The sequence below is a fragment of the Pseudophryne corroboree genome, chromosome 1, assembly GCF_028390025.1.
Source record: "Pseudophryne corroboree isolate aPseCor3 chromosome 1, aPseCor3.hap2, whole genome shotgun sequence".
In the NCBI taxonomy this organism is placed as follows: Eukaryota; Metazoa; Chordata; class Amphibia; order Anura; family Myobatrachidae; genus Pseudophryne; species Pseudophryne corroboree.
This window is the reverse complement of record NC_086444.1, coordinates 506,528,352-506,555,533: the sequence shown is the minus strand read 5'-3', so window position 1 is coordinate 506,555,533 and position 27,182 is coordinate 506,528,352. Positions and strand designations below refer to the sequence as shown.

The 27,182-nt window shown below is 43.4% G+C and overlaps 1 protein-coding gene across 3 annotated transcripts in view; it reads left to right on the top strand.

The window, feature by feature from the left end:
- Positions 1–4,614: 4,614 nt before the first annotated feature.
- The window catches only part of GDA (guanine deaminase), a 124,225-nt gene continuing 101,657 nt past the window's right edge, over positions 4,615–27,182 (top strand). Inside the window, exons 1-2 of one of the 3 annotated variants that reach the window (XM_063913882.1) lie at positions 4,615–4,861; positions 24,598–24,686. In XM_063913882.1, coding sequence (XP_063769952.1) covers positions 4,754–4,861; positions 24,598–24,686 — 197 coding nt within the window. In that variant the 5' untranslated portion in view covers positions 4,615–4,753. Of the gene's footprint in view, positions 4,862–21,185; positions 21,724–24,597; positions 24,687–27,182 lie in introns of those variants that run through there. The other 2 variants (XM_063913883.1, XM_063913884.1) reach the window with 2 other exon arrangements.

The following is a 27,182-nucleotide window of genomic DNA, read 5'->3' as shown; positions in this document are numbered from 1 at the left end:
CTCGCTGACCGGCAGCCAATCAGGAGTTGCCGTTCTGCATGCTCTGATTGGCTCATGAACCGGAGCCTGATTTAAGATACCCTTGCCACCGCCAGAGATCGGACTGAGGAGCAGGAGAGGTGCACTGTACTCTCCTGCCCTCACACATAGCCAGGCAGCAGATCCAAGGCAGTGGCGGTGAGCACATTGGGGGCATATGTTATCTGGTACTGTGGGGGCATATGTGTATCTGGCACTGTGGGGGCATATCCGTATCTGGCACTGTGGGAGCATATGTGTATCTGCCACTTTTAGGGGTTTATGTGTATCTGGCACTATTGGGGTCATATGTGTGTCTGGCACTGCACTACTGGTGGCATATGTGTATCTTGAACTATTGGTGGCATATGTGTATCTGACACTGCACTACTGAGGGCATATTTGTAACTGGTCCCCATATGTGTCTCACACATCTATTTTTTTTGGCATGCACACCTTCGGCACAGTGCCACTAAGAAATTTTTCCTACTTGCACCACTGCATTAAAGTAAATGTTATCTTCATGATACTTGACATCTGTTTGATTATACTTTATTGTTGTTTTTCTAAAAAACCTTTGAAAATAGCATATAAGACTCTTTCTTTTTTCTTGAGGCCCACACAAGACAGACCTTGATTATTTGGCCCAGTTGGGGCCCAAACACAGGTTTCCTCCTCTAGATACGCTCCTGAGGGGATGCATTTAGAACAGGAAGGAGCATAGGATGCAAATAAGGGATTACAGAATACAGGAGAGAGTAGACATTGGCCGATAGGTAATGGGAGTGGAGTTTTGCATCAGGGAAAATGTCAGATAAACTTGGACATTATAATGTGCAACTTTTTCCAGGAACGCGGCCAATGTAATGGCGTGCATCTTTTATGCTCCCAGTGCAAATAGCTGTCCGCTCACTCCATTGCTTTTTTCTGAAACCTCTTCTTCTTAGGTCTACTGTTGCTGACACATTAGGGCCAGTAGTATCTTTTCTCTTGTGCCACATTTGCCTTCTCTTCTACTATCCGGCATCTGTAGTCTTCTTTTTGGTGTCTTTTCTTCTTCATCCAGTGGGTCTTCTGTCTTCTTGTCTTCTAAAGCACTTACCATGGCTGCTCCTGATTGGTTGGACTTTCAAAACAATATCATTGGCTGGGCTTGAATCTTTTCAGATTCAGATTCCTGCTAGTGGCAGAAGAAGGTACAGACTAACCAGACTGAATCAGTAGGATGGGGATTCCTTCTAGTAGGGTTCAGGGCCGGTTCTAACTAAGAGTTGTGGCGCCCCGGGCAAAATATGGGGGCGTGGCTTCAATTGGGGGCGTGGTCACGACGCTGCAAGAAAATAAATAAATAAATAAAAAGAATACTTACCATCCCCGTTCCTGATCCAGACCCCCTCCGCCGGCGGTACCGCTCTTCTCCCCTCTCTCTTCTCTTCAATCTATGGGAGAGACGTTATTACGTCTCTCCCATAGAACAGCATAGACACTAGAGGTCAATTATGACCCCTAGTGTCTGTGCCACTATGCTGTGCGGTGCACGATGACGTCATCGCGCATCGCACAGCAAAGGTCCTCTACACGAAGGGAAACTAGACCGTAGCGTCTAGTTTCCCTTCATGGAGAGGACCTTTGCTGTGCGGTGCGCGATGACATCATCGCGCACCGCACAACTAAGGTCCTCTCAATGAAGGGAAACTAGACGCTACGCGTATGGTTCCCTTCAAAGCAGGGGGGCACAGCAGGGCACTGCGGGGGGCACAGTGACGGATCTTGCCCTGGTGCGGCGCCCTCCGGATGGCGCCAGCGCCCTCCGGAAGGTGGCGCCCCGGGCAAAAGTACCGCTTGCCCGTGGCAAGAACCGCCACTGGTAGGGTTGTCCAGGTAAGTCCTCGGGTCCCATGCTGACTGCAGTTCTACTTTCTTATCAGGGCACATCCAGCATCGGGATCCTTTCCCCAATTCCATTGCTGTCCCTTTTCATGTATTTCACTGGGCACATTGCCACAGCATCACAGATCACCTACACATCAAAAGAGTGGTAGTTATCTTGCCAAATATATACTTATGCCCTACACTAATGTGGTCTCAGTGCAATCTTACACTGCACGTAGTGCCCCTCATTCATATTACACCACATACTGTAGTAGTGCTCCTTATTCCCGTTATGTCACTCAGTAGTTGCACCTTATTCACGTTACATCACTGAATAGTGCCCCTTATTCAAATTATGCTATACAGTGTTACTCTTTACACATATTATGCCACACAGTAGTGCCCCTTATATACATTATGCTACACAGTAGTGCCCCTTATACACAATGCCCACTGTAGTGCCTTATACACAATTCCCACAGTAGTAGTGCCTCTTACACATAATGACCACAGTAGTGCTGCTTATACACATAATGCCATCAGAAGTGTCATTTATATACATAATGCCCACAGTAGTGACCCTTATACACATTTCTGACTCTGTCATTCCAGCAGCTCAATACCTGTGTCCCTCTAGCAACTTCATATCCTGTGTGCCTCCAGCACTTTCCCCACCTCTCTGTGTCCCTCCAGCCCCCTCTTATCTTATCTTCAGCATGCACAGAGCCTACTCTTCTTCTTGGCTCTTCTTCACTTCAGTGGCAGTGATGGCATGACATCACATATGCTGTGCTGGAAAAGGAAGCCACTTGGACCTTAAGAGGGGACGAATGTTGTGCAACAGACACAGCATGTGTGAGTACCAGGAGGTTTGGGCCGCAGGTGGAGGAGGACCATGAAGGCACCAGGACCTGAGGAATGGGAAGTGGCTGCAGCTCATCAGTGATACTTGTGCCACCTGCTTCATCTATTGATGTGGGTGCTGGGTTGGACTTAGTGGTTGGAATTACTGTGCAGGTCTGGGGAGGAGGTGGAACTAGTTTCACCTACCATTACTCGTGATGGAACTCCATTCCACCCCGTTTCTGTCCCCCACTTATACCCTTGCACTGTGCATGCATAGAGGTGCAGTTGCGATTGAGACACATGTTGTATGAATTGTATTGAAAATGTAATGGGTGGTGGCTAAAATGTGGCTCATCAGACGCACAAAGATGCACCACAGTATGAGTGTTGGTGAACTGGTTGTGAACTCAGGGCCTAACTCACTAAGGATTGCAATTGCAAAACTGTTTGCAGCAGCTTTGCGATTGTAATCCTTAGCCGTGCAAATGCAAGAGTAGGTGCATAGCGCCTCCTTCCTGCATTTGTGATATGATCGCATCTGAGAGGAACATTGCGACCATTGGTCACGATGTTCATCTGCTACAGCGGTATACTTGTGCATAAAGCCAGAGTCTGCTGCACTGCCAGAGAGAGGGGCTCTCATGGAGTATGCACACAGGCTCTCTACCTATGAGAATGATGGAGAAGGTGCAGAGGATAAAGAAAGCTCTACTTGTAATAGCTTACAATCTAGAGGATAGGGGCATTATAGTACTTTCCGTGTAGATGACATTGGGATACATGCGATGTGATCGGCAACTGAACTGCGCAATGTAGCAGTCAATAGGGCATGAGCAGCATCCCAACTGATCCCCGTGTGTATTTTAACCATACCCCTACCCCTAACTCACCACTACCACAGCCTAACCCTAGCCCCCACTCCAGCAGCCGAACCCTAACCATCCCTCCCGCAGCCTAACCCTAACCATCCCTCCTGCAGCCTAACCCTCCCCCTAGTGCCTAACCCTAAATCTAACCCTAATCCCAGTATTTACAATTAGGATTCTGACCGTTGGGATGCTCTGTTGGCATTCTGTCTGGATCCCCAATACAGGGATCCTGACTGCTCCCGAAATAGCACAGTTAATGTTTAAGCAGTCGCTGCCTGTGGGCCCCATAGTAATTTTCCTCTATAGATCTATTTTATCTAATATCAACCTTGATCTACTCTTATTATATCATGGCACTGAGTTGTATGGTTATAGTTGCATGCTAATGGCACAATTGAATAAAATTGTATAATACTTTAAAAAAAAATCTAAAACTATTACTGTTATAACAAATTATAGGAATGGATTTATGGAAGTAGTCAGTTTATAAAGTAGAGTCATGTGCTACATTCTGGCTTTATCATGTTAACCTAAAGGGAAGAGAATATCTGTTGTGATAAATGAAAAGACTATTTAAATAATACATATTTCATGGATTTCAGACCGCATCATGTTTTTCTATAATTTCACAAACAGTTCTGAAACGCTAACGTAAAGTGCCAAAATGAATGAAAGTGTAGGACCGTACATTATGTCTTGTTTCACTGGTGCCAGATACGATAACACTGGGAGAAAATATGCTGGTGATTGATCATTTTTTAGCTGAGCTGCCATGGCTGACACACACACACACACACACACACACACACACACACACACACACACACACACACACACACACACACACACACACACACACACACACACACACACACACACACACACACACACACACACACACACACACACACACACACACACACACACTAAGGTTCCTAAGTAGCTGGTAGTTATGGAATAAAGAGGAATCATTATGGACACTGTATGGAGATTTCATTGGTGCAGAGGCAGAAGCTCAGCCTCCTCCTTGTATGAGTGCTGATACAGCAAGGTTACTGTATTAAAAGGCAATAGACTGATCTGCATGCTGCAGAGCCTGCGCCTGTCCTGCATATACAGTAGACACCTGCTGCTACATCTGAGCTGCTATGGATACAGTGCAACATGTCTTCAGGGGCACTTTTGTACATTCAACTCACAGATGTCCCCTGGAGGTGCTAGAAAACCATATTCTGGGTACAGACAGTGCAGGAAAAGTAAGTTTACCTGTTATTATCCTTGTTTACTCACCTAAGAGATTACATTAGGGTCGTATAAATTATTCTTCACATAAAATATTTTCTTGGTATAGCTATGGTATTCTGTATATTGCATGTACTATTTTGACATTTACATTGATATTTACATATATTTAAATACTGATTAACATTTATGTATATTTCAATTTTGATGTTTAATATATAAGTTTCATGATGTGTATATGCATATAATTATTCATGATAATGTATTTTAATTATATACGAAAATAAACGAGTCAACAAGACACTGCCAATTTTTACACGGATGATTACATATTAGAAAAGGGTAAAGTATTATCATGATTGAATAACGAGATTTTCCTTACAGGATTGAAATACAATCTTTGTGGGAATATATAAGTAATGTAATGAGGTTATGTTTCTGTATGGTGTCACATTTGATTTATTAAAGGAATGATAACATTAGTCAAATGAAATGTGCAGTATATAGTGCAGTAGAGTGTAACCATGGTACATTTATATCATCATTCTATATTGAGAATTCATGTTACATTGTGCTCGGTGGATACAGTCATATGCAGAGCAAAGCAAGCAATGTAGCCTGGGGTGTTATAAGAGGAGAGGGCCCATGTGCAGACTCCGTGCGTGCCCCCTACTCTATGGCAGGGAGTATACTCTGGCTTTATGCCAGTATCTACTGCACATGCACAGGTCTCCGGGAACATGGTGTCCACGTCTTGTTCCTGGGGACATCTCTATTACGCATGCACAAATCACTTTTGTCTGCACCACCGACTGCTGCTCTGGGACTCCAGAGGGGCAAGTATAATTATATGGATGCAGGGTGTGCATGGTAGGGGGCGCTGCTGGCGGCACTTGTCAGTTATCTGTTTTAATTACTTTCACTTGCTGCTTCCCCCCTTTTTGAAGCCCAGCAACTCCTGACTCCCCCTGTCTCCTACCCTCACCCCTTCCATCGCTAATACCTATACAACATCCATGAACTTAACTTGATAATTTTATTGTTATTCAGTTACACTGTCCTTTATTACATTTCAAGATACTGACATACCCGGGATTCTAACCCATTGCCTGTGGTATTGTAGTCAGACATTCTATTCATTGATCTATCTGCCCTTACATAGAAAGCTAGAAAATTCTAAGCTTCTTACCTTGTGCTTTGTGAAAAATGATGCACACTACATAGATCTGCTCAATAGCAATTATTTTTTTTTTTTTACAAAGCACAAGTAGCTTCATATTGGTAGAAATCTCATAGTTTTTGTGCAGGATAAAATAGATCAATGAGTAGGGTGTTTAACTAGAATGCAACAGGTTATAGGTTGGAATCCTGGATATGGCAGAATTGAAATGTGTTATTTAATAAAGGGTATTGCAAGTGAATAACAGCGAGCTCTCACGTTAAGTGCATGAATGTGGTATAAAGAGGATTTTATGTTCTATAAATGTGTGTGTGAAAAAATAATAATATATATAGATATATATATATATAAATACATATCAAAATGTATGAAGGGGCATCATGGCATGGGCTTTCTCTGGGATCAATTTTGTTATGCCCCTTCCCTATGACACATGCGCCTTATGTCCCCATTGGAAAAATGGGGGTGTCAATTCTCTTTCTGGCACAGGGCATGAAAAAGTATTTTTATAGCTATGCCCAGTGGCCCATGTGCACTGCATACCTTGCACCCAATGTAGATATGCCTATAATTGTAGCACAATCTCAGCTCAAAAAACTAAAGGGTAGATGTGTCAAGTAGAGAATAGAGGGGAGAAGTGGACCAGTGGAGAAGTGACTATGGCAACTAAGTCAAACCTGATTGGTTACTATGGGCAACTTCTCCACTGGTCCATTCTTCCACTCTTTTCATTCCTTGAAACATCAACCCCTAAATCTGTTACACATAAACATTTTCATACATTGGGCATATTTTTCAGAATCTACGGTTGGGATGTGATAAATTTGCCCCAATCCACAATGGCATAATTAAATACATTGCAGGGATGAATTATTTAGCGCATGCAGAGACAGAGCTTGCGAGAAAGCTCTGTCTATTCCTTTGAATCCCCTCTGCACACTTCTCACTGTGTTTTTCGGAAATTATACAGTGAGGGTGTCTCTGCACATGTGAAGTTGCCAGGTAACACCCCCCCTATACTTACCAGCTCTGTGCTATATAGTGACATGCCGGTTTACAGCACAGCTGGCCGGAGTCACAGGGCAGGTGACCAGAAGAAAGACTCACCGGACCCCTGGGTGCATGTGAGTATTTTTTACAGTGATCAGCTTGTGGTCTATCTATGAGTCATGTCTATATTCTGTGTGTGACCATGGCTGTATCTGCATATTAAATTCTATGTTACGCTGTAGCATAGCATTTGTTTGCAGATACAGCCACCATCACAAACACAATATAGACATGCCGCATATAATTTTAATCAGCAAAAGCTGCTCGTGCATTATATTTACATAATTTTGTGAATAAGATGCATTTTAATGGAAAAAGTTGCACAAAAAAAGGCGCTTGCCAAGTCACGCCACAGCATGGCGTATCTAGAAGGGCTGTTTAATGTGCAGGTAGGCTAGATGTAAGTGAACACATATGTATGCTCAGGCATCATAATGGCTATCTTTTTATCATGGAAAGAACTGCTGCAACTGGTGGCTAACTTATACAAACAACATCATCAACATCCTCATCATCCTAAATGGGTGTGGGTCATTAGGTCAACAGTGACAAGGTCGACACCAAAAGGTCAACATGGACAAGGTAGACATGGACAATAGGTCGATATGGTCAAAAGGTTGACAAGTTTTTAATGCTTTTTGGTGTTGTTTACTCTGTCCAACCACTGCAAACATTAATTAGTGTACTGCGTCCCCTCCCATGGCCTGCTTCATTCGCCATGCTTCGGGCAAGGTTACTATTCCCAACAGTAGTCCATGTGGATGGTAATGTAAAGTGAACAAAATAGTAAAAAAACTTATGTCAACCACACGCGGTGTAGACTATTGCCATGTCGACCTTTTGACCATGTTGATCAAATGCATGTAGACCATTAGTGGTCGACCTATTGATTGTTGACCTTTTTACTGTTGACCTAAAGACCCGATACCATCCTAAATAGCGTTAAATGGTACATAAATATCCCCCTCATTCTGTTCCACTACCACATTAGCATTTTCTGTTATGTCATCATCATTATCTTTACTTGTACTGCTCATCTCCACATTTCCAGATGGTGCAAAAATGGTGGAAGGAGGTGAAGGAGGCTTCTCTAAAAGTACATTGTGAGAAATGGGGCACTAATTTGTCATTTATTCATGTGACACCTTTACCACCTTTTTAACATTGTGTAAGATTGTGATTTCAGGTACCCTTTCCTAAACTCTCTGCCCCCTGGACCACCTTTAGTAGATGTTGTAGTACTATTATGACTAGCAGAAGCCACAGCACTAGTGTTTCTAGTCTCTCCCATAGCAGCTCCACACAGACACTAGAGGTCAATTATGAGCTCTAGTGTCTGACAGTGGCGCCGGCTGCAGCGGGCGTCCACACAGCCCATGGCACCTGCTGCAGCCAGGGTGCGGATGGGTGGCGGGCACCTGCGGGGTGACTGCGGCCGTGGTCCGCAGTACCCCGGGCACCCGCCCTGCTTCCTCATGCCTAGAACCGCTCCTGAGTGAGGCTTATAACCCATAAATTCCTGTAGGAAGAAACTTTTTTTATCCTTACTCTTTGGCGGCTCTCCTACATACTCCTAAAGCACATATTCCATTAGTGAAAAATAATATTTGAATTTTTTGATACCTACTTATTATGGTTACAAACAAATAAATTGAAAACTTCCTAGGCAACAGTATCCAATCACATTACATTTTGGGGGAACCCTACTGTATGTCTATCCCTGCTACCTACCTGTCCTGGGGGGGTGAGAGGCATTGCTGCTAAGAGAGATGTGTTTGATCCTGGGGGTCAATGTTACTCTTTTCATGAACTGAAATCCAAATTTTGTCTTTCTAACAGATTTCTTTTATGTTTTTACTAGAGATGTGCGGGTTCAGATTTGCCCGGTTCTTAATGCCAAAATGAATGCAAATTTGGATATATCTGGATTTTATTTATTTTTAATTGGCTATCAATAAAAACGTGACACCCGAGAGCAAATAAGATGCCGCTTTGAGATACGGGTAAATCTGAACCTGCACATGTATAGTTTTTTACATCTTCAACATTTTATACAATCCTTCTGTGCTGAGAAAGATGGATTCTGATGTCAAGCAGCCAGTGCTATTTTGGTAGAAAAATAGGTTCAGGAATTCCCGGGCAGTGCCAGATTAAGGTCCTAATGGGCCTGGAGCTGATATCTATGATAGGCCTATTGTGCACCGCCAAAAGGGGCATGACCAGCATGGTAGGGGTGTAACTTCTAATATGGGGGAGGGACCAGTGCTATGGGTATGGTTAGGGTTACCACCTCATCCCTTTAATTCTGGGCACCTATTATTTACACAGGTTCTGTGGCTGGCTGGCTGACTTCAAGACTCCATTTCACTTGGTTTTAATCAGCCACAAAACCTGTGTAATTAATATGTATCCAGAATTAAAAGGATGAGGTGGCAACCCTAGTTGTGGTATGTGCTGTGGGGTGTGGCTAGCACCATGGATTGCATAGCAACCCACCTACCTTCAACCAATTTCAATCTCCCTTCCCTCGGCATCACAGAGCATATATACATAATATATATATTGTGCTTAAAGTAGGAATTTAGAGGTGGGGGTTATAGAAATTTTAATAAAACGGTGGGGGGCTTAGGTATTTTAAAATAACAGTATTAATTTTAGATGTTTTTTAGCACTATGTAGTGTATATATAAAATATATTATATGATGTAAGGCTATTGACTGGTTTCATCTTTCCAAAATGTTCCTACAGTATATCTAATATCTACCCTTTGTTCACCGCTCTCTGTTTTCCATATGTCTCTTCCTCTTTCCCTTACCTATTTATTTTGTCTGTCAATTTCCTTATGTGCCAGTATCTTCATCCCAGGTAACTCTATTTATCCCCACATGCTCTCCTTGTGTCCCTACGGAATGTAGTTATGTGACCGGTGGTCTGGAGACCGCCAGTCACAATACCGACCACTACATCCCGCCCGCTCAAAATCCTGCCGGTCGGCATACAGACCAACAGGGACTATTCCCACTCATGGGTGTCCATGACACCCATACATTGGGAACATAACCTGTGACGAGCCCACTGTGTGGCCGCTGCATGGTGAGTGTAGCCCGTTCCCCTCCTGAACGCCGGTCACACATACACAACCCGTCCCTACACCTCTCACTTCTTCCATCCCTCTCTCACCACCTGCTACCCTCTCACCCAATGCTTCCCTCACTCAGTCCCTGCACCTCTCACAATCTCCATCTCTTGCTCAACCCCTGGTCCTCTCACTCCCTACTACCCTCTCATGACCTGTGTAGTACCTCTCACCCCCAGCATTTCTCACTCCCTGCTTCCCTCACTCTAAGGGGGAGATTCAAATGTTTGAAAAGTCAGTTGGGAATCTGTTTTTTCCTATCTAATAGACAGGAAAAAACAGACACCCAACCGACTTTTCAAACGTTTGGATTCCTGCCTAAGGGTATATTCATGAAGCAGTGAAAACTTTGGAGAAGTGAGCCAGTGGAGAAGACCCAATCAGCATTGAAGTAACATTTATAATTTGCATACTATAAAATCATACAGAGCAGCTGATTGGTTGCCATGGGCAACTTCTCCACTGGCTCACTTCTTCACTCTTTTCACTGCTTCATGAATAGACCCTTTAGCCTCTGCACCTCTCACACTCTCTATACCTTGCTATACCCCTGGCCCACTCACTTCCTTCGATCCTCTCACTACCCGGATTTCTAATTCCCTGCTACCCTCATTCCGCTTCTGCATCTCTCACACTCTCCCTCCCTTGCTCAACCCGGGGTTCTTTCACCCACAGCATACTCACTCCCCCTGCTTCCCTCACTTCGGTCGCTGTATATATACACCCTGCCCCACTTCAACACACACACACACACACACACACACACACACACACACACACACACGTATGTATGTATATATATATATACAGGTTGAGTCTCCCTTATCCAAAATGCTTGGGACCAGAGGTATTTTGGATATGGGATTTTTCCGTATTTTAGAATAATTGCATACCATAATGAGATATCATGGTGATGGGACCTAAATCTAAGCACAGAATGCATTTATGTTACATATACACCTTATACACACAGCTTTAAGGTCATTTTAGCCAATATTTTTTTTATAACTTTGTGCATTAAACAAAGTGTGTGTACATTCACACAATTCATTTATGTTTCATATACACCTTATACACACAGCCTGCAGGTCATTTAATACAATATTTTTAATAACTTTGTGTAGTAAACAAAGTTTGTGTACATTGAGCCATCAGAAAACAAAGATTTCACTATCTCACTCTCACTCAAAAAAGTCCGTATTTCGGAATATTTCGTATTTCGAAATATTTGGATATGGGAAACTCAACCTGTATATATATATATATATATATATATATGTGTGTGAAGAAAACGGAAGGCACTCCCGGGATTTGGTAAAAAAAAGCTGACAGGCAACAGTTGATTAAGCCAACGTTTCGGGGATTTTCACCCCTTTATCAAGACTTTTAACCAGAACAACACACAATACAAAGTATAAAAACACTTACCAAGTGAATCTATGGACTCCCCGCCAGCTGGCCCACTGGAGTGCCGGTCACGTCATCTGTGTGTTACACGGGCGAAGCGCTGATGGCAGCATCCGTCCGCTGCATGTCCTCTCACGGGGGTGTGGCTCAGGGGATGTACACCATCACCTAGGAAACTAAACAAACAAGTGATAAAAACAAAAAAGAGGGCATAAAAGAGAAACAAGAAAAATGACATAAGTACAGGATTTGGGCCCCTTTATTGAAGTTCAAGGAATGCTCAGCAGTTATGTGTACCTCTGATTAGTACATCAGATGTATGTGAGTTTCCCATGGCAGCGATCACTGCATTATAAATTTTAGATTAGCCACAGCAGCGGATTATCCATTTAATCTGATTATTATTCAGTATGGTCCGCTTGCCATTGATCGCTGGATCCTGTACCAATGTAATTTTTCTCTTTTCTCTTTTCTCACATTATGCCACGCACAGTAATGCCCATTACACAATATGACACACACTGGACTTCCCATTACATAATGATAACACACAGTTATGGCCCTGACACCATTTTATGCCCCACACACAATAATGCCCCTTACAAATTAAGCCTTACAATAAGTCTGCTAATTACTTTAAAATTACCTGTTAGTTGTCAGGGGTCTCATGCTCGTTGTCAGGGGCTTCATGCTTGTTGCCAATGGTCTCCTCCTCGTTGCCAGGTATTTCATGCTCTGGGTTCCATGCTCGGTGCCAGGGGTCTCATGTCATGTTTGTTGCCAGGGGTCTCCTGCTCATTGCCAGGGGTTTCCTGCTTGTTGCCAGGGGGTCTCCTGCTTGTTGCCAAGAGTTTTATGCTAGTTGAAGGGGTTTCCTGCTCACTGCCAGGAGTTTCCTGCTCATTGCCAGGGGTCTCATGCTTGTTGCCAGGGGTCTCAAGCTCATTGCCAGGGGTTTCATGCTTGTTGCAAGGGGTTTCCTGGTCATTGTCAAGGGCTTTCTGCTCATTGCCAATGGTCTCATGCTCATTGGTGGTCATTCCGAGTTGATCGCTTGTTATTTTTCCCCCGCAACGGAGCGATTAGTCGCTAATGCGCATGCGCAATGTCCGCAGTGCGACTGCGCCAAGTAAATTTGCTATGCAGTTAGGTATTTTACTCACGGCATTACAAGGTTTTTTCTTCGTTCTGGTGATCGTAATGTGATTGACAGGAACTGGGTGTTTCTGGGCTGAAACTGGCCGTTTTATGGGAGTGTGTGAAAAAATGCTACCGTTTCTGGGAAAAACGCGGGAGTGGCTGGAGAAACTGGGGAGTGTCTGGGCAAACGCTGGGTGTGTTTGTGACGTCAAACCAGGAACGACAAGCACTGAACTGATCGCACTGGAAGAGTAAGTCTCGAGTTACTCAGAAACTGCACAGAGAAGTCTTTTCGCAATATTGCGAATCTTTCGTTCGCAATTTTGATAAGCTAAGATTCACTCCCAGTAGGCGGCGGCTTAGCGTGTGCAATGCTGCTAAAAGCAGCTTGAGAGCGAACAACTCGGAATGACCACCATTGTCTGGGGTTTCATTGGAGAAGATGCATTTCTGCATCTTTACCCGATGGCGCTGGTGTTTCTGGCACTTCCAAGTCACTGACAGATGCTAGAGGTTAAATATGACCTCTAGCATCTGTCTCCTGCCACGTGGCGGCCACTGTAGGGGAAGCAGGAGCTAGGAACACACTGTGTTCCTCCCTTACACTAACCACCCCAAAAAAGTTTGATGCTGGCGGGAGGTTCTGGAATGACATTCCTGATGGCATTTTTCAAAAGAGCTTCAGGAACTGCGTTCCCGACCGTTCCACCATAAAAATAGCCCTGCTTACAGCCCTTACTTAATGTACTGTATTTAATACTGGGTATATTTACAAAGAATCGTATTTGTGCCGATTTGGTGGGAGATTCATCTTTTTTTTTTCATGTAACTTACTAAGCGGCCAAGTCCTCTTCTTTTGTATGTTCCGATGTCGATGTGAATCATATTGTTGGGCAGTGTTTTACAGGAGTGATTAGTAAAACACTGCCGGACATAACACAATGAACATAGGCGTGCGCAGCACATTTTATTAGGGGGTGCACTGTCGGAGGGGTGTGTCTAGCACCGCCTTTTGGGCGTGTCTAGCACCATCTATTGATGGTCAACGAAATATAAAATATCCACCCTTGTACCAATCCTAATAAAGCAGATATATTGTCAGATGTTGTGGTGTGCAACAAACAAACACCCCTGATGGCACTAACTGCAATTCCACTGCTCCTCCCCAGCCTGGTTTGGCTACCCCTCTCTTTCTTCTGCAAGCTGCAGCAGCTTACTTACAAGTCAGTCACTTACTGACACTGACAGTCGCAGACTAGTACTGCTGCTGCTGGAAAAACGAGTGACATGTCAATGTTGCTGCCGACCGCCTGTCAGTATTTAATTTGTCTTCCTAAGAGGAACACTGGCTGCATGCTGATCCTCATTAGTGGCTGGCATTGGCATAGCATAGAAGGAGAGAGGTGGGCGTGCGAGCAGCATGACGTAATCACATCACATTATGCTGTTTTTGTACATGGAGGTGGAGCCGGGAGTTTGAAAGCCGGTGGCAGTGGCACCCTTGATTAACCCAGGCATCCGGTCAGTAATACAGTCCTGACAGGGTGCAGCGCAGAGGGGACAGTAAACAGCTTGCTCGGCGATCGCTGCATCAGGCATGTGAGATCGGGGTGCCAGACATTAGGGGGTGCCTGTGCGCACCAGGCACCCCCCCTGCGCACACCTATGTCAATGAAGCCCGGCCGGATCAGTGAGATCCGTGCAGGTCTTCATTGTTTACATTCTACTAAGTGTTGAAAGATTTAAAAATAAAAATTGTGTGGGGTCCCCCCTCCTAAGCATAACCAACCTTTGAGCCGGTCATGGTTGTAAAAATACAGTGGAAAAATTGCGTAGGGTCCCCCGTATTTTTTGAACCAGGACTGGATGCAGAGCCCGGTGCTGGTTGTTTAAATATGGGGGGGACCCTACGCAATTTTTCCCCTGTATTTTTACAACCAGGACTGGCTCAAAGAGCCTGAGGCTGGTTATGCTTAGGAGGGGGGACCCCACACAATTTTTATTTTTAACACTTTCACACCCCTTCCCACAGATAAGAATGCATGGCTCTCACTGATCCGTGCATGCCTATCAGAATACGCATCCAAAAAGCAGGTCTATTTGAAAACTGCTTTTTTTTACGAATTAGAACATTTACCGGCAGTGTTTGGCTATTGCCAGCAGTGATTGTGAATACGAATTCTTAATAAATTACCGAGTTCTATAAAATAACAGGCATGTTTGACCGATGGTGTATTCATTCGTATTTGTGAACTCTGCCGTTAAAACAAATACGAATGCCCTCATCACTGCCGAGATTTGTGTCTAGTAAATTTCCGAGATGACTCTTTGAAAAAGAAAAAAAAAACTCAGTGATTGTGAATACGAATTCTTAATAAATTACCGAGTTCTATAAAATAACAGGCATGTTTGACCGATGGTGTATTCATTCATATTTGTGAACTCTGCCGTTAAAACAAATACGAATGCCCTCATCACTGCCGAGATTTGTGTCTAGTAAATTTCCGAGATGACTCTTTGAAAAAGAAAAAAAAAAAACTCAACCAAAATCGGGACCTTAATAAATATACCCCCTGATTTCTGTATTCATATTTGCTCTCTCAACAGCGGAGGTTTTATGGAAAATTTGTTTTCAGAAATGGCCCTTAAAGATTTAACACGTAGACTCCCCTGCTGTACTGTTAAACATATAGAGAAGACTATGAAAAGACTCTGAAAATCCTCTGTTCAGCTGTTTGGCGAGAAGTGCAAGAAGTGCATATTGAAACCATTTATATGGAGTATATGTTGCAGAACCAGTGGCAACATGTTGTTCAGGGGGAAACAGGATGTTGTCCGAAATGTAAATTCTCCTGAGCTATATGCTTTCACAATATGTGGGCTTGTAGTAAAATTAGAATGTTTTGTAATAGGATTATGGTATTTATAAATATGGCATGTGCTTTACACCTTATAAAAGACCCTCTAGCTATGTTGTGTGTTAATTTTGTGAATTGAGATTTACAGGGGCGTAAAACAGAATTGTTGCCTTTTCTTACGGTGGTTGTAACTGTAGAAGAAAATTATACTCCATAATTGGACTGTTTCCAGTGTGCCATCGTTTCAGGTGGTTAAATGTACGCTGTTACAACTGCTTTATTTTGATAGTCGGGCAACTATACCGACGATGAAAAAGGAGTGGTCTGTTTATCTATATTGACACCCTAGATCTTGATGTTAAGTCACATGTACTGAAGTTATTTGAGACTACTAATTGGTTTCTATATCGAAATTTGGAGTGACATATTGATAATTTTCAGTGCTATATATTTATGATCTTATATTACCATAGTCACATAGCTCCCAACTTTGTTAAGTTGGGAGGAGGGATGCAGACATATGCCGCCTCGTGGGCAGGGGGTGTGGCCTTGCGTGAAGTGCCACGAGAACTGGTCATGACCCTATTTTCATCACTGTTGGGGGTATGTTGAGTGCTCTGTGAGCTGCTGGAATTCCCCCTGTTCCTCTCTTCCGGTGAATAGATGCTGTACACATGCACACAACATCTATTCACTGCTGCTCTGCAGCAGGTGAAAAAGGGTCTAACAACTGCTTCCCCCCACCGAGGGACACTGCAATCTGCGGGTGGGACAATCAGAAAAACAGGACTGTCCCACCAGAATGCCGACACATTAATGTTATTCAAAGCTTTTTTTACAGTCTCTGCATTATAACTTTAAACATGATCATCATGTTGAAAGTTATAACAATGACATGGTTAAAACACTCTAACTGTACAACAATGTCACCATTATGTATTTGGCATTCTCTTGATGATAAATTGACTATTAACAAAAAGTCTTAATTTATAAATTTAGGAGTTCCAGGATTCAGGGTTTTAAAAAAGCAAAAATACTCAGAAATCTGTTACAGCTTGTTCTGTTGATAAAAAAACACTTCTGGGTGCAAAGTCTACTAAAACTAGTAACTATGTCTACCTATTTTGTGATTCCAGGCAAACCAGTCCAAATTCTTCTACATGAATTAATGATTTCCAGCTGAAGAACTCTTACATAGCTTTATCAGTCATTGGATAGAGCTACATTTTTATATACCTCATCCTATATTAAAAAAAAAAAAAGACTTGATGAGTTATTTACCAAGAAAGCACTCAACTATTGTATCATCTTTCCTACGGCTAGATTAATGGTGATTGGGGCCCATGGGCAACATAGTTGTGAGGGCCCCCACTACTTTACCCCTGAGCACCCCCAACACCCCCCTACCCCGCCCCACACGCTCATATAATGATGGCCAGATGGTCCGAGCTGTTAAAGTGGAATCAGGAGCCACTTCTGCCGGGTAGCGGGTCATTTGACCTACCCGGAAGCTGCGTTCATTGGGCTGCAGCGAATCTGTCATTGAAGCCACTGCTGGAAGTTTTAGAGAGTGGAGAAAGCCAGGCTACATATCAGCATACAGCGTTGTACACTGCCAGTCCAAGACTGCCTGTGCGCAGCCCTCAGCAGCAGCAGACATGGCCACCTCAGTGTCTCTCGTGAAGTCACTGCACAATCCTATGACACTCACTATACACGTAGGAGCTCCTCGGTGGCCACTGTTAATGAACAGCTGGGCCAGAGGATCGAGACTCCTCTGATTCAAACAGCAGTGTGGGGGACCCAGGACGACCATTCCTGTCGGTCCTGCTTTAGTCTGGCCCTGTGTTTTCCTCTTTCCCATGGTAGCTGAGAATTATCACATTCATTGTAAGCATCAACCTGCAAGCTAATGTATGGGATAATGTCATATCATTTCTTGATAATAGAATCAATAAAGTCTTGGAATAAATAATTGCAGCAATAGCGGATGGACTTCGGTGCAAGGGGTGACTTAAATCAAATCTTATATATAAAATGCAGTCAAACATCCCTGCACCAAGTGGGATGAAACCAATGCGAGGTGGTCCAGTTGGACCCTGGCCAGGTTTAGGGGGGCTGGGGTCCCAGTCAAACCTCATGGCAGAATGTGCTGGGCAGAACTTTGACCTGTGGAGCCTTTTCTGAGCCTTCCACTGGATGGATTTGGACAAAAACTTCAACGAGGTTGAAAATTGGTCTGGGATGCCTAACAGATTGGTTGAAGTTCCGGTCAAACCTCACGGCAAAGCATGCTGGGCACAACTTTTATCCAAGGAGCCTGTTCCGGCCTTCTATCAGATACCACTAAAACATTTTTCTACTTTCCCCACTGCATATAGCCTTTTTTTCCTTTTCTTTTTAAGACTTATGTGAGTTTTGTCAGAGATGTGTGTGAACCCTCGTGCTTTGGTTTTGGTTCTAATTCATCATGTTTTGGTTTTGGCAAACCACCCTCAAGTGTTTTGGTTTAGATTTATTGTTTGCTTCAGTTAAAAATTGATTTAAAAAAATTGATAAATCGATAAAAACAGCTAATATCATGTAATTTTTGCAATCCAAAACCCGAAATTTGGATTTAAAAACTGAATTCAATACTCGGTTCGGATCTCCTCTGGAGATCTGAGCTGGGTTTGGTTTGGTTTAGATCTACAAAATTTGGGAGGATTCGGATTTCTGGACAACTGAACCGCACATCTCTAATTTTTGAATTTCTGAGTGTAGTGTGATTGTGTGTTTTATTTTTTTTTTGTTTTGGTTTGTTTGAGTATTTCTGTTAAAGACCAGTCTTGTCTGGTGAGAGACCTCATAATCCTTCATAGCCCAATTTGATGATATTCCAGTCAATCAATTGTTGCTTGTCAAAATCAATTAATGTTTCAGTAAACACGCCTCAGTGAGGCTAGTCATTTCTTTTGGTGGGTTTGCTCGAGGGTTTCAAAGCCTATAGTCTAAAACATTGATGGTGCTTTGATATTCAGTTCATTTCTATTCAAAACTAAAGTGTACTTTTTCAGTATTTTTGCGATGGTTTCAGCCTTAGTAAATCGGCGGATTGCAAACCCGCTGCCAAACCACCACAAAACAACTGGGGTTCACATTCCAGCACTTAGTTAATTTATGTGATGGCAGGGGACCCATAAAGCATGTCTCCCTCCTAAATTTTTTTCACTGCACTGTTTTCAAATCTTATCGGCTAGAGATCTGATAAAGCTTGAATTTATTACCTAGATTAATTTATAAGCATCTGTGGAAACTTTGACTTTGCAACAAGTGACTTCCAACATTTGTTCTTATAATACTGCCAATTAGCGGTGGCTCCTACCTGGATGGGAGAGGGAGCTTGCGATGGCTGTGCTGCCTGGTCCCTATCACCTTGTCCCCGGTGCTCGCTGGGTCCCAGCACCTGTGCAGTGTAGCTGAAAGGCAGCGGGACTGCGCATGTGCAAAACCCTGTGTCAGGTTTGTGTCTGTTCCCGGAGGGATCACTAGTGGGTCAGTGGTGGTGCGATGGAGGAAACAAGGAGGTTGAAGTAAGTTCCTGCGCATGTGCGCAAATGGTATTTATTGAGTACACACAGGAAATATAAGTAACTGGAGCAATGTAAATGTAAACGTATGATTCAGCATGGAAGCTGATAGAGTGTCTGAAATAAACAGCCACTTAGAGATAGTTCGGTCTGGGTACAGATTGTAACTGGGAGCAACCAATGACCAGTCTTGGAACCGATGGAGATTTGGAGCAGATGATGATCGGCCTCGGAACCAATGATGAACAGGAACAGATGACTATCAGCTTGTGAGCCAATGATGAACAGGAATAAATGACTATCGGCCTGAGAACCGATGGGGAATAGGAACAGATGACTATCGGCCTGGGAACCGATAGTGAACAGGAACAGATAACTATCAGCCTGGGAACCGATGGTGACAATTTGGAACAAACGATGGTCAGCCTGGAAGCCGATGATGACTTGAAATGGAGCTTTACACAGATACTTGGCAATATCGATGATCAGCCTGGAAACCGATGGTAACTTGAAACAGGAATTGTATAGGCAATTGGTAATGCAGATGTTCGGCCTGGAAACCGATAGTAACTTGCAACAGGATTATACAGGCAATTGATCATGTAGATGATCGGCCTGGAAACCGATAGGAACTTGCCACAGAGCTACACAGTCAATAGGCAATGCTTGCATACAACTATAGAACCAGGTTAGGTTATTGTAGGAGACAGCTGAACTTTAAGCTGGATGCTTTAGTGCAAGTTGAATAGCACAGTGCTGATGCAGAGTAATAACAAACAGGTGAGTATTATATGCAGCACCTGGAGAGAGTCTCTTACTGCAAGTGATTGTTGGAGCAGAGTGTAGCTGAAGACAAACTGGAAGGCTGGTACCTGTAGTTCCATGGAACACTGACACAGGAGACTGCTAATGAATGCTGGAGCAGAATGCAGATGGGGCTGCACTGAACAGGATGGCTGGTGCCTGTAGTTCCACAGAGCACTGACACAGGAGACTGCTAATGAATGCTGGAGCAGAATGCAGATGGGGCTGCACTGAACAGGATGGCTGGTGCCTGTAGTTCCACGGAGCACTGACACAGGGGAATCTCTGGAGACAGGAGACTGGAGCCAGGAGACGCTTCTTCACAGGATGTGATGCGTTGTTCAAGGCAATGATACTGAGCAGGAACTCTGGCTATATACCCCCTGGTCAGCAGGTATTGGAGAATCAAGTCATGAGAGTGCTCCAGTGCTCATGAGAGGATAGCACCAAGTCAGCTGACTGCAGGTGTCCTGATGTCACCGATACTCTGGAGATGGTGGGAATACATTGGGGTACACTCTGTATGGCAAGCGGTGTACACACTGGAGAGAGTCTCTGCACATTGCAGGCAATCATGGAACATGCTGCCAGGCTGAGGATGTGACCTGCGGAGGCCAGCACATCAGAGCACCTGTAAGTGATGTGATGCAAAATGCAGATTCCTGACACCCTGTCTTCTATGGACTGCATCGGCAGCAGCCAATAGAAGCCAGCTAGGGCTGAAAGGAAGACCTACAGAAAGCAAGCTCTTTACTAATCGCAGCCTGGTCTGGCAGTTCATGAGGGAGGAAACAATTCCAACTTGTACTGCCTGTCCTGCGGGTGACTGGCAGGTAGGACTTCCAATAAGAAGTCCCTGCCAGCAGAGCTGGCCCTATCCAATTTGATGCCCAAGGCAAAAATTTGGCTGGTGCCACCTAGCACCGCCGCTAGTTCTGCATCTGACCCAGCAACACTCAGGCAGTGGGGCCCAACGGGGGAGGGGGGGTTACCCTGTGACCCTGTGGGCCAGTTCAACCTTGCATAATACCCCACAGTAATGTCCATAATACAAATAATTCCACACAGTAATGCACCTTACACATATGTTCCAAATTAGTAATGCTCATTTTACACAAAAATCCACACAATAATGCACCTTATGTGGCACCCCGCTATTGGGAGACCCCTTTGACGAGTACCACTAATGGCTGTAAACAGTGACTGTCCCTGGCATACTTATAAACTTAATGTATTAGATGTGGGGACTGTGTACTTCTAACCCGGTTGCTAGGCAACCCGGGTTGTACAGGGGGAGGTAACCTGGAGGGTGTTGAGACCCAGAGGGGACCGCAGACACCTGGAGATTGAGCGTGGAAGAATAAGAGTAGCGGATTGGCCGGCGCCAACTGGTGATGTCAGACACCAGGGAAGTGTGAGAAGGAAGGAGACGGTGAGGAGTGGTGTGAGATGTGTGGGCCTTGTGCTCCCCTGACCCCCGTGCCAGCGACCAAAGGAGAGGCTGTAGTTGAGAGCAACGGGTCGCGACACCTGCCCCGCAGTTCAAGTGAGGTCACGGTGACCGGCTGAGTACGGCAACGTGGCTGCACCCGTACTAGCCCAGGAGAAGGGGAGGAACAGCTACACGTGAGCGTGGCAAGAAAAGGGGGTGACTTCAGAGCCGGGGACTCCGGCGCATCGTGTGGCCGGTGACGTGACTGGCTGGATCCGGCAACGGCAGCAGACACACAGGTATTGGGATAGTCGTAACCTTCACCAAACAGGCTTAAACATCTGGTCTCACTAGACTGCCTCAACTGTTTTAGTAGCTCTAACTCCATTTATGATCTCATACAACACTGGCCAGTAACGAAAGGCTCCTGAGCCGCGAGACAGAGAGAGACACTGGGAAAACGTCTAAAGACTTTGTTAACCTCCCTGTACCCTTAAGATGTCTAAATGATAGGGATATGCTCCCTTAGTAAGAACGGTGTGTGTAATAAGTGAACACCTGGCGGTAGGTCAAATCAGACCCTTGGTGGGGACCGGTAACCTCTGTCTTGTTGCTCCTTTCAGTGATCTTGTCGTGGAAGAAACTGTCAGTCCAAATTACTGGGACAGTAAAAGTATTTGTCGGCTTCACCGAACTGTTCTATCTGCCTATAGTGAAGTTAAGCTGAAAAAGGTCAAATATTCAGAATTTTATCAGTGTTAACTAGCAGCCATCAATAAATTCACAATCTTTATATTGAAGAGGAAGGTATTGAGCCTTGATTAGCCCCGACTTCCTTGTGGATAGTAATTTTAATTACCCCAATCCAGAATAAAGTCAGCCTTGTTCTCCAAAGTGACTTTTGCACATTGATTTGGAATAAACCGTTCTTGAGGAGATACTACCAGAAAATCCTGTGCACAGGTCGGACCCCTGAACTCATGTCCTTAAGTGACAAAACAAGAGGGTACCTGGTGTTAGGGCGATAGATTGCATGTAGTCGTGAGTTAGTCTGTTGTGATATTGAAATTGTGTGAAATTTATGGTGTTATTGATAATTATATGTTCATCCAGTGCTACTGGAGCAGCATGATTTGTTCCTCTACTATACAGGTGGAGTATTATTTAGTGCAACTTTACCTGGCGAATCATCTGACCTTGCCTAATAGTATTCAAAACACAAGAAAAAGGGAAAAGTGTATGGTTAATGATTATACCAGCAAATCTTGAATCCATGTGTTTTGGTGGTATGGAATGTTAGAACGCGTTTTGCCACACTACCTGATATGTACCATTGTCCTAGGGTCAGGCGACCTAATATTAAAGTTCCTACAACCCATTATTGCTCTAAATAAATTTGAAGCAGTTAAAGCATTTGTCATTGATCATTCATCTCAAATACCCGAACCAAGGTGATACTTACCTCTCTGTGAAGAAAAGTGATCAACATTGGTCAAGATAGATCCGGTAAGACAAGTATCCTTTCCAGAGTATCGCACTTACACATATGAACCACATTAGTAATGCCCATAATACACATAACTCCATACAGCAATTCACCAAACACATATTCCCCACATTAGTAATGCTAGTAGCTTTTTTTTCTTTTTTTTTATAAAACTTACTTTTGCTTGCTGGTGTGGTTGCAGTCAGTGTGTGCGCCCATGCTGCTCCCTAGATCCATGACTGCATTTTGTGAGATGGGGGTGGCAGGATGGATGAGTGTTTGTGCTCGCACCCATTAAAGGGGCCACCGTACAAGGGATGTAACCTCACAGGGTATGCCGTCCTTTTGCAAGCCTCATTCTTTATTTTAGCTTGCTGGTTGGACACAGATGGTAGCAAAGTCCAGATACTGCCAAACTTGCTGGTTATGCAAAAACACCAGTATCAAACATGTAGCAACTGTCCATTCTCTTCACTGTTCAGTGTGTTTGCTGGTGTCTGTTACTCCCGGCAACTGCATGCCCTTTATTTTATACTGTGGGAGCAATATGCTCTGCTCTCCCGTATGACGCATCTGAAAGTCACGCTGCGCTGACGTTTCATATAGAAACAGCGTAACGCAACTTACTGACCATGTTACAGTGCTGGATGGCAGGGGAATTTTACGGCATTGACTGTCTGTGGAGGACAACACTGCCCATGTTATATCCCTGCAGACACCTGGGGTTTGCACAGGGATGAGGGACAAACGATAGCAGGGTCCCCCTCCCCCATGTGCACAAGTAGTATAGGTGATGTCAGATTTATGTTGAGCAGTCTTCCAAAATACACATTTGGTATCATAAGGAGCCACCCAGTAATAACCTTATATAGTCAGTGAAAATGTCACAGATACAGGAATTGCAGTTACTGGGCTTCTGCAGTCTGAGGTCTCACAAGTCAGGGGCATTCAAGCATGTTGGATGGAGTTTAAGGGACTGTCTGCATTCTATTTGACAAATGTAAACAGCAGTGTATACAAGTACTGATTGAATACATTTAGAAAGCAACAGATAGTTTGCAGACTGTCCCTCCCAGCATGAGATACTGCAGGGACATGCTTGGATGCCCTAGGCAAATTCCTAGACTGCCTATAGCTAAGGCCGGCTCTGACTGCCCGTCACAGTGTAGCCAGTGAGGTCTCATGGACTGCATCTGGGTCACTGAGCTGAGGTTGCAGACTTTACTGCAGCCCATAGGTAAAATCCGCCAGTGTTGCCAATTGAACATATATGTGATTATTGGTTGTCAGGCTGTACACATATACATGCAAAGCTTTTACAGTACTAGAACAACCATTCAATCAACCGTAGGATGCTTTTCAGTATTGGTGCAATCTATAAGTATTACTTGGATATTTATACTTTATTTGTGCTGCTATTTGTAATATCTTACATTTCTTAATAATTAGTCTTTTTGAAGGTCTTGAGAGACCTTTCTTAGTATGTTTGAGTGCAGCCAGTGCTTTGTTTCTGTAATTTTACTTATACACATGTACTTTTTTTTTTACAAAGATTACTCAACTATTTGTTTGGAATAGTGTTGCCTCTCAGTTTTATATTACTCTACTGTATGTGCTGTGTCATTAACAATTATTTTCAGTGACTTTGCATTATGTACTTATGTCCTTATGTACTCTCATGTTCTAGATTCTGTTCTTTGAAGATGCTCAGAAACAAACAAAGTTGGCTCAGAAGTGGGGATTTGATGAAGAAAAGATTGAAGAACTTGGCAAAAAGTAAACATCTGTTGGTTACAAATTACTGGTTACAGATGATATTCATAATATCATTTTAATGTAACTAAAGATATGCTCCTCCCCCCCCCCCCCCCTTTTGCAGAATTTTAGTTTGATGTTGGTAGTAGTAATCCAGGACTGCAGTTTTTCAGTACCTGGTTGGTTCACAGTTATCATGCCTAGATGCTTATAAAGAGGACGAAGAAGATGATTTCCTCTTTTTACCTCTTGGCTACCATTGAGTTGCACAGGGGTCAGTTTCCTGTACAGATAGCAGAGCCTTGAGGTTTTCCCAGATCTGTAGGCTCCAAGTTACTGCACTTAAGAGATATATAAATCCACACTTGACCTTTTTCAGAGTATTTGCCTCCTGCCATTTGCACAGTGAGGAGTGTGGTCGTGTTTTACACACTTAAAAAAGTGGTATCTTATATTTAAAACTGAGTTATTCAAATAAAGATGTGTAGAACTAAACATATAAGAGTATTGCATGCAAACAGCATAAAAGGAAAACTTTAATTCCATCCATTATCAACCAACCCTAAAGCAATGACTTCCTGAAATTCTCAAAATAGATATGGAGGGTTCTGAGTTAAAGGGAACCAAGTCCATGAGAGACTCTTTTCAGAAAATAGATCTCAAAGTTGAAACCTGTAATTAATTAATTCATTAACCATTGACTTTTACTACTTCAATAACCTAACACTATGTTTAATTTATACCATTTTATAAAATATGATGTTTCCACTGTACCATGGCAGTGTTAATAGGAAATGGACTTTAACTCTGAAGACCAAATGGATCTCTTTTTCAAGCCATGAAATGATGCTGTTGTTGTCTGACGTGCCTTCTGATTCCTTCCTTATAACCAGTGATGTCACTAGGGGAGTGCGGGCTGCTTCGAGGGGTGACACCAAAATACCAGCCTCCTTAGTGACAGTAACATTATGTGAGCTCTCGGCTCCTGTAACAGCAGTGCAGCCACAACACTGCCCAGGGGTAGCCCAGCATCTCTTGGACTCCCGGAGTGATGAAAATGGAGGTCGAACTGCAAGGCCATGACCCCTTCTCACGAGGGGAACTACTGCACCACATGTCACAGGGCATAGAGACTTCCCTGCTTATAACTATGGTGACACAGGCATCAGAGCTTGTTAGCTTAACCACTTCCCTGGCTATGGTCGCATCAGATGCGACCACACCAGCAAGTGTCTTATCTGACCTGGTCGCACAAGATGCTTCCAGTCAGATAGACAGTGTTTGCAGCTGCAGGGAAGAGAAACTCCCTTCTGCTGCTACTCTCCGTGCCTTTACGCACCCTCCACCAGTGTTTGCCATGCTGCTGGTCATTCCTGATCGGTCAGCATGGCAGGACCTGGCAGCGATTGTTGCAATGTTTCCGATGTTCTTGATGTTTCGATGGTGCCGACCAATGTTCCGATGTTTGGAGGGGAAAAAACTTAAAAATAATTTTTTTTTTTTTTTTTTTTTTTTTACTGAAATCATTTTCATGTTTTTCACCTAATTCACTCATAAAAAAAAAAACCCCAACAATTCCTGAGCAATTTTTGGGGAAAAAATTGTCAGTTAAGGGGTTAAGGGTTAGTGCTTTTTACCTATGATAAGATGGTTCTAACCTAAAGTCATGAGTTGATACAAGATACAAAGTAGATAGTTGATACAAGAATTAAAGTAGATTCCACTTTAGATAAGTATTCACACATTTATTTTATTCAAGTCTGAAATAATTTTACAGTTTTCTACCTGTCTATAGAACCAGCTATAAGAATTAAAAGTTACACTAAATAAAATGAATATATAGAAAAGAAGCACTGTATATGCTTGTGTAAATATGTATGTATGTATGTATGTATGTATGTATGTATGCTTAAAGATTCCAAGTGGGGCTAGTAGCCAGCCAATTGTTGTACACATAAATTGACACAGTCCTAATTAGTATTAGAGACACATGTACAAAGTACAGTACCAACACAGGGTCAGTTAGATCTCAAATCCTGATTGAATATAGTTACTAATTAATCCATGATTCAACAAAATAAAAAGAAAAGAAACTGGACAAAAATATCACATTACTATAGAAATATGACAAAAGTCTCAAAACACCTTCACATAATTATGTCTACTTAAGAATGTCAGGTAGATATTTAACCTGTACTATTGGTGGGATTTTATAATATACCTAATAAAGTGATGGTCATTTTATGTATTAAGGGGGTGATTCAGAGCTTATCGTAGATGTGCTAAATTAATCACATCTACGATCAGTTTCTCTGACATGTGGGCGGGTTGCCCAGCATAGTAGCCATGTCAGGCCCTGCCCCCCCGCACGGGTGTGTGCGCACTCCATAAAAGCCATCAGAGTGTGATCGTTGCCGTTGCAGCAATCGCCTCTGAATCACCGCCTTAGTTGTCTATTATAGAATTTTTTTCTCCTATGGACTTTTGGCAGAGTCAGTAGAACACCAAAAGTTTTGA